We start from the raw sequence: 16,567 nt of genomic DNA on the forward strand, positions 1-16,567 counted from the left end.
GGAACATGTTTTTCAATACTAACATTTCATTTGGTACTGTCCATTTGAGTTTTCTTAAATATTCATCCCTTCTCAGTTCATTGTCTGCAAAGTAAGTTTTTATGACATTTTGTAAACTTTCGTTTGCAAGGTCATGTACAATAGGTTCTCTCCTTCTATCTCCCTAACTTTCTTTCTAAACTCTTCACCAAATATACCATCTCTATGGTTCTGTGTAGTTCTTTGAGATAAATGTTCTAGAACGTCAGGTGTTATATTTCCATCAGCCATGTTCATTTCATACTGGTCCAAAATATCTGCATGTTTCATATCTTTCAATGGCATTAAAGCCGCGCTGAAAATACCAGCTATATCTGGTTCACCATTCACTTCCATTGCGTCTACAACTTCTTGGAATTGTGGTTGTAAGTTTATGAACCACCTATCCGGATTAGCTTTATGACCCCATCTCATTGTAGTTCCATAGTCTGCAGAAACAAAAGTAGGTTTGTTTCCATATTGGTTAGGTTCTGAATGAACTTTAAACAATGTTTCATTTCTATATGTTTTGTGAAATTTAACCTTTTATTTTCACCGAGTTCAGCCAAAGATTGAACGTTATATGGTCGTAAGTAAAAAGGATTGTTGTATTTGCGTACACTTTCTTTCAGTTCTTCCATTCTATGCTGAATATTTTCATCTGATGTTGGAGTCTTTTGTATGTCGGCGAACATTTTTCGATATTCTTCTACTATGTCAGCGAATTTTTCTTAGACTCTTGGAAAGATTCCATATTCTCCGCATACTCTTGTTGAGGGTCAAGATTTTTCGGCTGTTCCAAATCTTCATCTAGTTCTGTGAAGTTAGTTTCCAAAGGAGGACTTGTTCGTTTCCTTCAGGCTCTTCTAGCTGTTGTTGCTGAACTATTTCTTCCATGTCTGGTTGTATCTGAACTTCTTCCTGTGGAGTTTCTTGTACCTCATCTGCTGGCATTTCATATATTCCGAGACCGTTTTTAACAAGTTCCCTATTTAACCATCCGCATTCATAACCCTTTCTTCTTTCGTTCCGTCTCTATTTTTTACGCGTTTCATGAAGATAGTTGAATTATCATTTATCTCTGACACCAAATATCTCGGAGTAAATTCATCCATGTCATTTGGATGATATGCTATTAAATCATATCCCTTAGCGAGCTTGTATTTTCCAGGTTTGAAATTATATCCCATTTGGTGCTGAACCATAAAGCTAAATAGGTTCGGGTCAGTATTTCCTTCCTTGAACTTTCTAATAGCTTCTTTATATCTGTCACTAAAGTCAAGAGTATCTGGGTAACCATAGTCTTCCTTAAGCATTTTTAAGAATTCTTGGTTTCCTTGTTCTCTACTTCTTTTATGTCCTTGCTCTGTTGTGTGCAGTGTTTTGAACTGTTGGTTGTGGTGCAGTGTTTTGAACTGTTGGTTGTGGTGCAGTGTTTTGAACTGTGGTTGTGGTGCAGTGTTTTGAACTGTTGGTTGTGGTGCAGTGTTTTGAACTGTTGGTTGTGGTGCAGTGTTTTGAACTGTTGGTTGTTGTGTTGGTTGTTGTGTTGGTTTTGGTGCATGCCTGTGTCTGTGTCCATGTGACGATGTAAATGTTTTAGGTAGTCCTGGTGCAGGTGCTTCTCTTGGAGGGTTTGGTGGTATATAAGTTCCACCAGCTGGCACATATGTTCCATCTGCAGCATAATGTCCTACCTGACTTTTCGTTTTAAGAAAGCATTTACTAGGTCTGTTTTGGTCTGTTGTAACTCTTTTTCTTGACTTTCCACAACAGTTGCTCTAACGGCGTCATAGGCACTTTGAACTGCCTGTCTCGTTGCTGCATCTGTTATTTTCGTCATATTTTGTGCTACTTCTCTTAACTTTGTCGAAACCTTCAGACTTCAGTTTCTTTCCAGATGAGAAGTCGTTCACTAGTTTCACCTTACTATGAAGAGCTTCGAAGGCGTTCTTAAAGTCAGCATTCATTAAAGCTTCATTTGAACTGTCTTCATCCGCTTGTATTTTTGTCCTTATTGACCCTATAAGTTGGGCTGCTTTAGCGTTGGCTTGGGCATCTAACCAGTCATTATTAGCTTTTATATATTCTGCGCTTTTCATTGCCTTTTGCATGGCTGCGTCGTTATTTTTACTTTCTTGTGCTAAGTTTTCATACTGTACGGTTTGGTTTTGCAACTGTAAAAGTTTTTCTGCCTTTACATTTGCTTCAACTTCTTTTTTATACTCATCGCTATCCATATATGTCTTCAGGGCTTTTTGTTTTATTCTTCATCTTTCAGTACTTTATATTGAGTAGTATGGTTTTTCAAATTTATAACATCTTGTTCCATTTTTGCTACTTCTGCTGCTTTTTCTGACACTTTTTTCGCATATTCCTCTGTACTTAGTTCTTTCAGTTGTTCTTCTTTCTTCTTTTTCTCTACGTTTAACTCATTGAGTTTCTTTGTGTGTCTGTCATATTCTAGTTTCTTTTCGTTTTCACTTATTTGTTTCTGTATGTCTATGTTTGACTTTTTGACATCTGTTATTTGATTTTTGAGTGAACTCAAATTCATTTGACTTTGAGGGTTATAAGCTGTTCCGTCTGCAGCTCCACCATAGCCTGCCATTTTCGCTAAAAGTGCCGCTCTTAAACCTCCACTCTGTGCACCAATAACTCGGTTTAAAAGCATAGGGTTGCTTGACATTTGTTGCAACATAGTGGGGTCATTCATCATTTGTTGTTGCAACTGTTGTTGTGGTGTCAGTTTTACTATTGGATGTTTCAATGCTCCCTTCCTCTTACGTATATTCTTACGTAGCTTACGTGGCATTTTAAGTGAAGTTAAAAAGCGGTTTTTGACAGATGTTTATATGACACTTTTTGTTCAGCACAAAAAACTACTCGGTCAAAGTGTTGTCAGTTTTGTAAAATAACCGTCCTATCTCATTTTAAGGGGAAAAGGCTTCTCAAAGTATACTTCCTTGGAACGCCCGTAACTTTTCCTGTAGCGACGATAGACCCTTACTTGTCCGGACAAAGTTATACTATTTTGAGTGCTCTACAAAAAAGTCAACGCGACGACTCTCAAAAACCGTTGTGTAAAAAGTTTTACCGTTGGACAAAAAAGTATATATAGAAAACAAAAAACGTTTATAGTTCATTCAATATTTGAGATGGAACGGTTTGCCAACGGTAACTATTAAATAAAATAAAAAAATAGAGGGGGTCTCCGTTGGTAAAAACCGTTTATTTTAAACTTTTCTATGAGTTGTCCGAAAAAAAAACAGTTCATTTTTCATAATGGAAGGAAGAAAAAGTGTCGCAAACAATTCGTCGACTACCTCTGCAGTTAAAGTTCCTACAACTTATGTCTCACCATTCTCAAAACCCTTACGACCTCCTATAATACCAAAGCAACTTCCTCATACAATTGCAAACAAATTGTTGGACAATTCAAGACAATCTACTCAAGAAAATACCATACAAACAAACGAAACAACAGATACAGTTGTACCAGACACAACAGGACAAGTTTTACAGTCTTCTCCAATTGCAAACAAATTGTTGGACAATTCAAGACAATCTACTCAAGAAAATACCATACAAACAAACGAAACAACAGATACAGTTGTACCAGACACAACAGGACAAGTTTTACAGTCTTCTCCAATTGCAAACCAATTGTCCAACAATTCAAGACAATCTACTCAAGAAAATACCATACAAACAAACGAAACAACAGAGGAACAACCAAGCGCGTCATCGATGACGACAAGGTCCCAGATGAGATACCTCGCGTTCGCGAAGCAATTTCAATCAGGAGATACAGAAAATACAGAAGAAAACACTACCATACCTGAACGTGTTCGCAGGCAATATGCTAAAAAAAGACTTCAACTCCTTGAAAAACTCAAAAACCAATGGGGAATTCAAGACGACACCGATTATTCGGAAGTGTTTCAGTCTGTTATGGATAGTTTGCAACCAGTTGAAAATGAAGTTAAAGACCCAGGTGTTCTCGTGGACTTGTTTGTTCAATACTTGCCTGTTACAGCAAACCTAATTGCACTACAAGCCATCGACCAATTTATTAGACTTTTCCCCAAAAATATGCAAACTTATTTGCGAAATGTGAAAATTGCTGAGTATGTCAGCATATATCCCAATACCTACAACTATCTCGAAGAATTGGATGAGTATGGGCAAAGGTCCTTTTACGTATACTTTTTTACCAAACCAGGACAGTCAAAACGGTTATATTGTATACAACCTTTACCAGAATTTCAAGACAATTTCCATGTCATATCCACTATAGCGTTAGATACACCAGAAAGAGTTCCCTACGGTAGCAAAGTTAGTATTTCAAGCTTCCCGAAAGCTACCAAAGGACATCCTATAAAATTGGCAGAATTCACTAATTCAAATTGCCAATTCAAACAGGATGTTGAGTTTGTATTCTTACACGATACCACATTCATAATACAGACACCTCCAGATGGACTCTACAAAGTATTTATAGCTGGACACGTAGCACCAGATGACGAAGAAGAAGTCGAGGAAATTATATCTTCGGATAATGAAGAGGAACAAACATTTGAAGATGTTAAAGACTCAGATTATACTGAGTAAAAAACTATTTAAGATTAAAAAATTTTATTTTATTTAAATATCTTTCTTTTTCATCGGAGTCTTGGGGTCAGTCCTCCTCTAGGTTTTTTAGGGGCTAGAAGGGGCGCAGCCCCTGGAAGCCCCACTACCTTTTTTTTTTTTTTTTTTAATATATGTATCAATTATAAAAGTAGGGTTGCTAATTTGGATGATCTTTTTGGATCATCCAAATTCAAAAAAACCCAAAGATCATCCTAAATTCGAGTTTTGGATTTTTCAATTTTTTTTTTGAAAGAAAAGAGCTTTTAAAACAGATATAAATATCAAGCAAACCATTATTATTATTAATGAGGAGCATATATTTGATAAGATATCATAACTTAAAGTCATTTTTCCGATATCAAATTTTCTCAGATCTGTGTTTTGGATTCTTTCGCTTTGGGAGGGCGCGAAGCGCCCTCCCAAAGCGAAAGAATCCAAAACAACACAATTTTAAATTTTGAGATCGAAATCTCTAATTTTTTCCATATAAAAATAGACAGTACCAACTTTGCGGATCTTCAATCCGCAAAGTTTGTACCTAAAGCGTTATAGACTAACCCATGAATGGAAAATGACATTTTTTGCCATGTAAACATTTGAAAATAAGAAAATATTATTATCTTTCAATTCTGTGCATTTTCAGTTCTTTCATTAATATAGTTCGATACACATCTTTGTATAATTCAAGTATCGAACGGAAAATGAACATTAAGTTGTTAGAAAATTCTATTTTTTCTGAAAAAATAAATCAAAAAGTTTCTTGGAATACATTATTAATAAGAAACAGATTTATGTGTTTAAAATCCATTTATCCGTATGATATTTGGGAACAATATTACGGAAAAATTAATTCATATACAGAAATCAATGAAAGCCAAATTATTTCTAATATTCAAGGAAATATCATAGTTTATAATGCATTATTTAACGGAAAATACAATAATTCCATTATTTACTTGAAAGGAAACGATGAAACAAAATTTCTTATTTCAAATTCTATCTTTGATATTTCAGAAAATACTCGTGGGTTTGGTTATATTATTAAGCAGGAAGATGGTTCATGCGTTCAACATCAAATATGTGTCAAAAATTCTATTTCAATTAATTATTTTGCCACTCAATCATATATTGTAGCATCAAATTCACCTGAGCATATCAATTTTTTAATTGATTCAACTATTTCGGTCCCGAATGGAAATAGTATTTATTATAGTTACGGTAATATTTGTGTGGATAAAACAAATATTTCTAACTTATTTCAATTTGAACAATTAATACACATGATGTGCTATTTCCAATTATCTCAGCCAAACTCAAACGTTTCATTTTCCACTCTTAAGAACAATACTGGAAATTTACATTCTTATTTATATCATTATAATTTTAAAGGAACTCTACATCACCTTATTATTGATTCAAATATGGCAAGGTTCTCAATAATTGTTTTGAGTGATTCTAATTTAACTATTAAAGATTGCAACATCATAAACAATCGAGTTCAAATTGTTATCTTGCCCCAAATGCAGAAACTGCATACAACAATGCAGCTTTTAAAATAGAATCAACTCGAAACAGTTCGTTGGATTTCGATAATTTGCTTTTTGGATGCGAAAGATGTGATGGCCATCCATTCTATTTAAATAAAGTGATAATCAAATGCATTTCTATTCAAAATGAAAACTTTCCAATAATAGAACATGATGAAAAAATACATGCAATAATTTCAATTATGCCATCAATTGGGCCATTTTCTGTCAAAATTGAATCATGGATTGATAATAATAGACAACTGAATTCAGCCAATCAAATTAAAACAACACAAATACATGTAGGTGATCGAAATATTACTTTTGAACATGATTTAAGTAAATCCGAAAAGTATGGTCCCCAAACATTACATGTAAAATTAAGTTCAGGGAATAATGAATCAAATATTTTTGACATTAATTTCATACGTAGGAAAAAAGTAATAATAACAGTAACTGATATTTTTCCTTCACAAAACAAATTGGCAATAGTTGGAACAACTGATGAATCGTTAGATAATTGTCATATTCAATTATCATTCGATAATTCAACATTCACAAAGAAAGTTCCAATTTTCTCGAATTCATTTGATTTTGTTTCTGATATTCCACAAGATGCTCGTTTGAAAATTAATCCTGTTCGAATTCAAGTTATAAATCAAAAAGGAAGAGTCATCGGAGAAACATACAAATCAATTAATACTGAAAACAAAGTATCTATCTTGACAAACGATTGTAACCTTGTTTATCTTCTTCGACGCAGATAATAAATAATATCAGCAATACATTTTTGTTGTATAAGTCAAATAATTATTATAATTATTGAATTATACAAAGCAATGTGTATTATTAGTGAATTAACGTTTCCTATCATTTGATAAACACAAATCGTTTGAAAATGACTCTTTAACATGGCTAATTCTCGAAAGTATGTATAACATCTTATTATATAACGTAAAACGTAGTTTTTTAATCTTAAACATCCTGAGAAAATGTATTTTTATATATCAAATTCAAATTTATAAAAATATTGATATTTTTTGCAGGATGTTTTATTGTCGTCTAAAAAAGAGATTTTACAAGCATCTTTTGGTACCTAAATAAAGGAAAAACATCAATTCCATCTATGGTTATAGTGTGCAAACACTCATAATATATGGAGTAGCTAATTCTATTATTCGAAAATTCGCATTGTCATCTAAAACCCCCAGACGACAATAATAATACCCCTTTTTTGATTTGTTCATAAGTATAAATATTTTAATGATTTTAAAAATCAGTTTATTGACAAGAAAAAATAAAAAATATGCTAAATTTAAGTGTTCTTGAGGCTGTTGAGAACATTTTCAATGGAGTACTTAGAATCGATTCTCTTTGTTGTTGCCTGAGTGTGAATTGGCTCAATAACGATCGGGAAGTCCCAATCTGGTTTGGAATAGTCGACATCTTCTGGATCATCAGATTCCATCTGCTGCTGGTTGAAATTCTTTGTTTGTTTGGCCAATTCCGCGAACTTTTGTGGAGAAGGAGACCTTCTTCTGTCCGGAATCTTTGTTTGTCTGGCAGGAGACTTCTGAACAGGCTTTTCATTATCACTAGATGACGAAGATGAAGAAATCTTCTTTGGAAACTCCTTTTCTGAATCAGATTCCGATGATGAAGAAGATATCTTGGTCGGAGATGGCTTTCTGACTGGTGATGGCTTTCTTGCTGGTGATGGCTTCCTTTGTGGTGGCTTGACTGGCTCAACAACTTCGTCGTCGCTTGAATCGAAGAAATTCTTCTTCTTTTGTGGTTCTTCCTTCTTCGGAGGTGGAGATTCTACGATTTCTTCGACGACTTTCTTCACTGGCTCCTCTTTCTTCGGTGGAGGAACGTCTGATTCTGATGATGATGAAGAATCCAAAACATTTTTAGCTGGTTCTTGTTTCTTGGGTGGAGGAAGTTCCTCTTCGTCGGATGATGATGACGATAAGGCTTTCTTTGGCTCTGGTTTCTTTGGAGGAGGCAAATTTTCTTCTTCTGATGAAGAAGATGAAGAAATCTTCTTAGCAGGAGCTGCTTTCTTTGGTTCTGGCTTCTTTGGCGGTGGTAATTCATCTTCTTCCTCAGATGATGAAGATGAAATCTTTTTAACTGGCTCTGGCTTCTTCGGAGGAGGCAATTCTTCATCTGATGATGATTCTGAGAGTTTCCTCTTTGGCTCTGGCTTCTTTGGTGGTGGTAATTCGTCATCTGAAGAAGAAGAAAGTTTTTGAACAGGCTGAGGCTTTTTAGGATGTGGTAATTCATCTTCTGATGATGAGGAAGAGATTTTCTTGGCTGGCTCTGGTTTCTTTGGAGGAATTTCTTCATCTGAAGAAGATGAAAGTTTTTGAACAGGTTGTGGCTTCTTTGGTGGTGGCAAATCATCGGATGATGATGAAGATGAAATCTTCTTGGCTGGTTCTGGCTTCTTTGGTGGGATTTCCTCTTCATCTGAAGATGATGAAAGTTTTTTAGCTGGTTCTGGCTTCTTTGGAGGAGGAAGATCTTCTTCATCGGATGAGGATGATGAAAGTTTCTTCTTTGGCTCTGGTTTCTTAGGTGGAGGCAAATCTTCATCGGATGATGAGGAGAAAATGGATTTCCTTGCTTGTTTCTTAGGTGGTGGTAATTCATCGTCTTCTTCTTCATCTTCGATTAGCTTCTTTGGCTGTTGTTTCTTCGGAGGAGGCAAATCTTCAGATGATGAAGAAGAAATCAAAGGTTTCTTAGCAGGAGCTGCCTCTTTCTTAGGTGGAGGTAATTCATCATCGGAAGAAGATGATTCTTTGACTGGTTCTGGCTTCTTTTCTGGAGATTTCTCTTCTGATTCTGAATCTGAAGATAATTTCTTCTTCTTTGGCGGAGGAAGTTCATCATCGCTCGATGTAGAGCTGAAAACGCTCTTCTTAGGGGCTGGTTTCTCATCATCAGAAGATGATGAAGAAATCTTCTTCTTTGGAGGCTGTTTGTCATCTTCATCGCTTGATGATGATAAAAATACTTTCTTCTTCTTAGAACTAGAGCTTGAATCCGTTGATTTCTTTTCATCTTTCTTTGAATCCGATTTTTCGGACTTTTCTTCCTTGTTTTCCTCGTGAACTTCCTCTTTGGCCTCTTCTTTCTTCTCTTCTTCCTCATTCTGTTTGAGATCTTCTTTTGGTGGCTCTTCTACGACAGGAGCGTACTTATCTTCAATTCCCCAGAGGTCCATTTGTTCCTTGGAGATGTACTGTGGGAATCTGAACTCGATCGTGTCCGGTTCTGTTTCATCATATCTATTGATCGGAAGTAATGGAGAATCCCAGGCCTGCGCGTACTCTTTAACGCTAGAGAATTCTTCGCGCTGCTCTTCTGTGAGGATTCTATTGTAAATTGGAAGGTTTTCTCCTCTGGCTTTTGCCAATAATTTCTTTATATCCTGAACGTTGTCCTTCCAGTTGGGGAATTTCGTAACGAGCTCGGCGAGGTCAGCAAGTGGAGGTACAAATAAAACGTGCTCTTCTTTTGTGGAAAGGTCAGATGCGAGTTTTTGAAGAGGTTCTATCTGTTCCATATTGACTCTGTCGATGGAAACCTGCTTGATGGACCTGGATTCCATTACGAGTTGGTTCAAAGCTGTAATGAAGGCGTCTCCGAGTGATCCATTTAATATCTTGAGATTTTCAAGGAAATTGAGTTTCGGAATGAGCTGATTGAACTTCTCAATGTCTGTAACGATGAAGTTTTGGATGACAAGTGTACGAAGAGTTGACGTATCTGGAAGATTTTCGATAATCTTGTCGAAAAGCTCTTTGCTCTCTTCTTTCATTCCGAAATCGATTGAAAGATACTCAAGGTGCTTGCAGGCGAGTACGAAATCGATCAGTTTTGGAGTAAGATTTGGTCCGATTACCAAACCTTTGAAATTACTGCATTTGGAGGCATTGAACTCGAACTCTTGGACAAAGGAACCATTTATGTGTAATCTGATTCCATTTTGGAAGGTTGTTCCCTGTAATAATTTGATTAATTCTGTAAATGCAGCTCCTTCAAAGGTTAAGAAGGACAAATCAAGGCGTTCGAGTTGTGGGATATCGATTTTCTCTGGGAACAATTGACAAATATTGGCAGAAATGTTAAGCCAGCGAAGATTTGCCATTTTGAGGTTGGAAATCTGGGTAAGGATAGTTCCTGTGTTAACTCCGATAGCAGGCATTGATAATATGTAGATATTTGGTAATTTCGGTGCAATTGTTTCGAGTTGTGGGTAGATATTGTGATCAATTGCGAGGTACAAGAGAGTTTCAGCGATGGATTCGTTGAAAAACTCATTTGCGAAGTATTGCATGTCTTCCTGTAAGAAAGCGTTGTAGAAACAAAGGGATCTGACGTGTTTTTCGGAAAGTTTTTGATTAAGTTTCTTCAAATTGTCCGAAGATAGGCTTGTGTTAATAAATGAAAAGCAATTTGCGGCGTACTTATCGAAATTGTCAAGGAGATCTTTGAAATGCTCATCAGAAGGGATACTGAAGCCCAGATGGCGGTAATGAAGGTCTCTCTTAGCAACATACTTGACGATTTCGGCGTAGATCGATTTGGCAGGCTTCTCCGCAGCAAATGTGAAAGATTTTGAATTTCTCTTGAATCCGAATGCATAAAGGATGGTAAACAAGTAATCAGCCACTGGCCTCTGTGGTGGGATTGCTATGTCTGTTATATTGTTAGCAAGCAAATAATAGACTAAGTTGCTAATTTCAAGAGGCATTGACTTTCCTACTTTGACAAGTAGGTTGTTAAAGCCGAAATTAGTTGTTACAACGGAGTATGGGAAGTTCTTTGATACTGAAGAGTCGTATCCAATCTTTGCTACTTTATCCGGGTTAAATGAACGGCACAGATAGCTTTGGATGATTCCGTAAATATTGTCGACATCAGGAGATTCAAATCTGATTTGTGAAGGATTTTTTGTTTCCTGATTAAAGTAAATTTCGATTCTGTTTGATTTTGGCTCGTTTATCCTCCTTACTTCACTAGTGTCGATAAACAAAAATTTCCTGTCTGGTTTCTTTCCTTTGTAATACTCAATCTTATTAGTCGTTATTACGATATTTCGGGCATCGCCTCCTTTTCCAGAGTCGTGGAGTTTGCGAACAGCTCCGACGTACAAGATAGTGCTACCTGCCTTCTTCTCGGCATCAACAATAGCTTGGAACTCTTGATCTTCTTTGCCCATATAACTATTAAAGTAAACTACACAAAAATTGAGAACTTTTCATTACATTTTGCAACTCACCGCGATTTTAACTTTTAGAATTGCATGATTTCTCTTGAGAGAGACTGTGTCGATGAAAATTTGATTTCACTTTTCATGCGCAATATATTTGACACGAGTCAAACTTAATTTAATAAATATTAATACTCACATATAATGCAATCTATTTCGAAACTTTCACTTTTATCATTGTACTCTCAATTTTTGTGAAGATTGAATGGAATAATTTAGGTGAATGAGAAAAAAATAAATAATTTTGAACCAAAGACAGTTACTTTTAACAAAATTTAGTTTTCAGCTGGAGTTTCTTCCTTCTTCTCTTCCTCCTTCTTTTCCTCTTCCTTCTTTTCGTCGTCCTTCTTATCCTTCTTAGAAGATGAGGATGAAGAAGAGGATGAGCTAGAGTCTTCGTCCTTGTCATCATCCTTCTTTTCTTCTTCAGCCTTCTTTGTAGCCTCCTCTTCAGCAGCCTTCTTCGCTGCCTCTTCTTCGGCGGCCTTCTTAGCTGCTTCTTCTTCAGCGGCCTTTCTGGCGGCTTCCTCTTCAGCAGCCTTACGTGCGGCCTCTTCTTCGGCGGCCTTTCTGGCAGCTTCTTCCTCAGCAGCCTTTCTGGCGGCTTCCTCTTCAGCAGCCTTACGTGCGGCCTCTTCTTCAGCGGCCTTTCTGGCAGCTTCTTCTTCGGCAGCCTTGCGAGCGGCCTCTTCTTCAGCAGCCTTTCTGGCAGCTTCTTCGGCAGCCTTTCTGGCAGCTTCTTCGGCAGCCTTTCTGGCAGCTTCTTCTTCGGCAGCCTTACGTGCGGCCTCTTCTTCAGCGGCCTTTCTGGCAGCTTCTTCTTCGGCAGCCTTGCGAGTGGCCTCTTCTTCAGCAGCCTTTCTGGCAGCTTCTTCGGCAGCCTTTCTGGCAGCTTCTTCTTCAGCAGCCTTTCTGGCAGCTTCCTCTTCAGCAGCCTTACGTGCGGCCTCTTCTTCAGCAGCCTTTCTGGCGGCTTCTTCTTCAGCAGCCTTACGTGCGGCCTCTTCTTCAGCAGCCTTACGTGCGGCTTCCTCTTCAGCAGCCTTTCTGGCAGCTTCTTCCTCAGCAGCCTTTCTGGCGGCTTCCTCTTCAGCAGCCTTACGTGCAGCTTCTTCTTCGGCAGCCTTACGTGCGGCCTCTTCTTCAGCGGCCTTTCTGGCAGCTTCCTCTTCGGCGGCCTTGCGAGCGGCCTCTTCTTCAGCGGCCTTTCTGGCAGCTTCTTCCTCAGCAGCCTTACGTGCGGCCTCTTCTTCAGCAGCCTTTCTGGCGGCTTCCTCTTCAGCAGCCTTACGTGCGGCTTCCTCTTCAGCAGCCTTTCTGGCGGCCTCTTCTTCAGCAGCCTTTCTGGCAGCTTCCTCTTCAGCAGCCTTACGTGCGGCCTCTTCTTCAGCAGCCTTTCTGGCGGCTTCCTCTTCAGCAGCCTTACGTGCGGCCTCTTCTTCAGCAGCCTTTCTGGCGGCCTCTTCTTCAGCAGCCTTTCTGGCAGCTTCCTCTTCAGCAGCCTTACGTGCGGCCTCTTCTTCAGCAGCCTTTCTGGCGGCTTCTTCTTCAGCAGCCTTACGTGCGGCCTCTTCTTCAGCAGCCTTACGTGCGGCTTCCTCTTCAGCAGCCTTTCTGGCAGCTTCTTCCTCAGCAGCCTTTCTGGCGGCTTCCTCTTCAGCAGCCTTACGTGCAGCTTCTTCTTCGGCAGCCTTGCGAGCGGCCTCTTCTTCAGCGGCCTTTCTGGCAGCTTCTTCTTCAGCAGCCTTTCTGGCAGCTTCCTCTTCAGCAGCCTTTCTGGCAGCTTCCTCTTCAGCAGCCTTTCTGGCAGCTTCTTCCTCAGCAGCCTTACGTGCGGCCTCTTCTTCAGCAGCCTTTCTGGCGGCTTCCTCTTCAGCAGCCTTACGTGCGGCCTCTTCTTCAGCAGCCTTGCGAGCGGCCTCTTCTTCAGCAGCCTTTCTGGCAGCTTCCTCTTCAGCAGCCTTACGTGCGGCCTCTTCTTCAGCAGCCTTACGTGCGGCTTCCTCTTCAGCAGCCTTTCTGGCAGCTTCTTCCTCAGCAGCCTTTCTGGCGGCTTCCTCTTCAGCAGCCTTACGTGCAGCTTCTTCTTCGGCAGCCTTGCGAGCGGCCTCTTCTTCAGCGGCCTTTCTGGCAGCTTCTTCTTCGGCAGCCTTGCGAGCGGCCTCTTCTTCAGCAGCCTTTCTGGCAGCTTCCTCTTCAGCAGCCTTTCTGGCAGCTTCTTCCTCAGCAGCCTTACGTGCGGCCTCTTCTTCGGCGGCCTTGCGAGCGGCTTCCTCTTCAGCAGCCTTCTTCGCTGCTTCTTCAGCGGCCTTCTTTGCTGCTTCTTCAGCGGCCTTCTTTGCTGCTTCTTCAGCGGCCTTCTTTGCAGCATCATCTTCAGCTGCCTTCTTTGCAGCATCATCTTCAGCTGCCTTTGTAGATTCGTCCTTCTTTCCTTTCTTCTTAGATGATGAAGATGAAGAAGATGAGGATGAAGAAGATTCTTCCTTATCTTTCTTCTCCTTCTTCTCTTCCTTCTTTTCTTCCTTCTTTACTTCTTCGGCCTTTTCTTCCTTCTTTTCTTTTGTTTCTTCTTTAGCATTTTCGACTGATGCAACTTGAGCTGGCTTTTTTTCAGCCTTAGCTTCTTCAGGCTTCTTTACTTTTGGCTGAGCTTTAAGGGCTCTTGGTAAATGACCTGGGTCATTAGGCTTTGATGCACTGCAACCCATTCTTTATTATATGTGGCTAGACGAGTTGTCAAATCACAACCGTTTTTCCATAAATTTTTATACTGATATTGGATTATATTAATATTTTTTGTTGCTTTTAATGCATGGCCAAATTTCGAAAGAATCTATCGTCTTTTTATATTTATTTACAACTTTTAAATATTTGGTTAGACTAGATGGATTTAATATTTCAGAACCAACAAACTGTTTATCAAATAATTGAAATCAACGATAGAAATCAAATCAAAATGCGATACAAATTCTTAAAATCCAAAATTTTAAAATTCGAATCTATACATAAATGCAATACTAAATATTCATTAAAATAAAAATAATAAACGGTTATAATTGTTATAGACCGAAAATATATTTTTTCGGTTTTCTCTTCAAATAATTGAAAGAATGATACTATTATAGGTTTATTTAAGGGTTTCGTTTTGCTAAAATTGTGAGAGAGGGTCAAAGTTGCTATTTGTCACTTTTCCACAAGAATATAATGGGGAAAAAGTTATCATATAGTTGATCTCATTCAGTGAGGTGAGAGATGCATGTAGTGTAATGTGATAAACAGTGGGATTGCTGCTCTAAGTCCTAGGTTCGAGACACATTGGCTTCATTTTTCTCTTTTTTATTGACGTAAACTATTCAATTTTTGTGTTCTCCATTCAAATTTCAGAATTTTTTTTGCAGATTTCACGCTACATTCGAAGTTACCTTTTGTAACAACCACCACTGCCTACGAAAGACGAAAGTGTGTCACGATTTCACCCGGAAATCCGACGGTTGTTTAAGAGTATGCACTTTTGTCACCTACTCCTAAAATTGTCACTTTTATAGCATATTTGTTTTTGGATGTTTTGCGAAACCAAAAAACAAAAAACTATGATATACAATGTGTGTGTAAAGAAAATACTTTATTTACTAGTTAAAAAATCATTTGGTATTGATCAAGTTATTTTTTCTGGATAAGATATTATATGGATAATTGGATAGAAAATACAATTATATAATCTTGTACCTGGTTTAATTAAGCTAATTGTCATCAGAAACTTGTAATTTTTATGAATTTCAGATTTTCTTTTCATTACTGCTTTTCTTAATAGGTCAAGTTCTTATTTACGTTATAAAGTATGATATTTACAAATATCAAGTTATCATGTTTTTTGAGAAATTATGAGAAACAAACAAAAATGAAAAAGATAGGAATAGCAATGAATAGTGATGTGGGTATAGAAAATGTAAGAGATATGAATGCAAAGCAATCAGTATTTAGGATATTGACCATAGATTTCGAAAAAAAAATGCTGCATATTGAGCGAAAACTATGATTATATTATAAGGCTGTCATTTAAAGCATAATGAAACTATTCCCTTTTCATTTTAATCGAATAAGATAGTAAAGATTTTTGAATTAGCTAGAAACTGATGAGATGTTTTCACAAATCAGATTTTTAATCTCTATAATGCATAATTCACTCAATATCTCAATTTTGATATTGCGAGATATTTTTGCTATCGGTTTCGCAATTTTGACACAATAGCAAGAGGGTTCTATAAGCATTATTATCAACGTAGAATCTGAATATCATATCAGAAAATGTCGCAAATCTGACATTTACCCGACCAAATAGCAAAAATAATTGAATACTTTTCGCAAAAACTTTAAAAATCGATAAAAATATGAAATATAGATATTAAAGAGACTTTTTATATAATATTCATAAAGATTTTCCAAAAATATGATACCGCAAAATTAAAAAAGTGACGTCTTGAGTGGAGTCAAAGGTCGAAATTGCTAGCTAAATGTTTTTTTAGCGAAATTGCGTATTGTACGTTTTTTTCGCAAAACGAAACCCTTAGTTTATTATATTATATAGCATATAATCATGCTATAGCCGAAAATTATAAGTTTTGAGAAGATTGAATATAACACAAATAAATTTGAATCTAAGTTAAATTGCTTGTTGTTTTTAATAGCTATTCAATGAGAAATCCAATATTACAAAATTCAAATTGAATGATTGAAAGAACAGAAAAAGTCATTCTTTTCAATTTCGAATATGTTTCATTGTATTTATAATTATATGGCAAATAAGATATTTAAACTTGATTTTTGAAGGAAAATTCACAAAATTGAATAAATTCAAATAATTTTTATTCAAAAATAAACTAGTTATTTGAGTTTAATACCAATTATCTATTCAAACTACAAAGTTTGTAATTTAAAATATTTTGTGAGATCAGATTGAATTAATTCAAGGTTCTTTTCAATTAATATTAATGACCATATTACGCATTTTCGAACATTCTAAACCAAATATATAAAAATGGGAGACGAATGTTAAATTTTCTAGACATAAAGAAGTTGTTTACCGAGTTTTAGCTCT

The 16,567-nt window shown here is 37.2% G+C and overlaps 5 protein-coding genes across 5 annotated transcripts, besides 3 other annotated features; 2 read left to right on the forward strand and 3 right to left on the reverse strand.

The window, feature by feature from the left end:
• Positions 1–510: part of a mobile genetic element that runs on past the window's edge.
• A 2,032-nt stretch (positions 511–2,542) lies between these two features.
• TVAGG3_0364990 (protein of unknown function, DUF4106 family) lies at positions 2,543–2,833 on the reverse strand (the record flags this gene model as incomplete). The annotated part of the gene is made up of 1 exon (XM_051231556.1): positions 2,543–2,833. A coding segment is annotated over one exon (291 nt), but the record flags the coding sequence as incomplete, so codon positions are not given.
• A 614-nt stretch (positions 2,834–3,447) lies between these two features.
• TVAGG3_0365000 (attachment subunit-related family) lies at positions 3,448–4,632 on the forward strand (the record flags this gene model as incomplete). Its single annotated transcript, XM_051231557.1, has 1 exon — positions 3,448–4,632. The coding sequence occupies one exon, from the start codon at positions 3,448–3,450 to the stop codon at positions 4,630–4,632; it is 1,185 nt and encodes a 394-aa protein (XP_051101287.1).
• Positions 4,633–6,382: 1,750 nt separating this feature from the next.
• Positions 6,383–6,946, forward strand: TVAGG3_0365010 (uncharacterized protein; the record flags this gene model as incomplete). Its single annotated transcript, XM_001308350.1, has 1 exon — positions 6,383–6,946. One exon carries the CDS (start codon positions 6,383–6,385, stop codon positions 6,944–6,946), a length of 564 nt encoding a protein of 187 aa, XP_001308351.1.
• Positions 6,947–7,450: 504 nt separating this feature from the next.
• TVAGG3_0365020 (4.1 G protein family) lies at positions 7,451–11,418 on the reverse strand (the record flags this gene model as incomplete). Its single annotated transcript, XM_001308351.2, has 1 exon — positions 7,495–11,418. One exon carries the CDS (start codon positions 11,416–11,418, stop codon positions 7,495–7,497), a length of 3,924 nt encoding a protein of 1,307 aa, XP_001308352.1.
• A 307-nt stretch (positions 11,419–11,725) lies between these two features.
• On the reverse strand, positions 11,726–14,180 carry TVAGG3_0365030 (uncharacterized protein; the record flags this gene model as incomplete). Its single annotated transcript, XM_001308352.1, has 1 exon — positions 11,745–14,180. The coding sequence occupies one exon, from the start codon at positions 14,178–14,180 to the stop codon at positions 11,745–11,747; it is 2,436 nt and encodes an 811-aa protein (XP_001308353.1).
• Positions 14,181–14,966: 786 nt separating this feature from the next.
• Positions 14,967–14,996: a mobile genetic element.
• Positions 14,997–16,039: 1,043 nt separating this feature from the next.
• Positions 16,040–16,567: part of a mobile genetic element that runs on past the window's edge.

The sequence above is a fragment of the Trichomonas vaginalis genome, chromosome V, assembly GCF_026262505.1.
Source record: "Trichomonas vaginalis G3 chromosome V, whole genome shotgun sequence".
Lineage (NCBI taxonomy): Eukaryota > Parabasalia > Trichomonadida > Trichomonadidae > Trichomonas > Trichomonas vaginalis.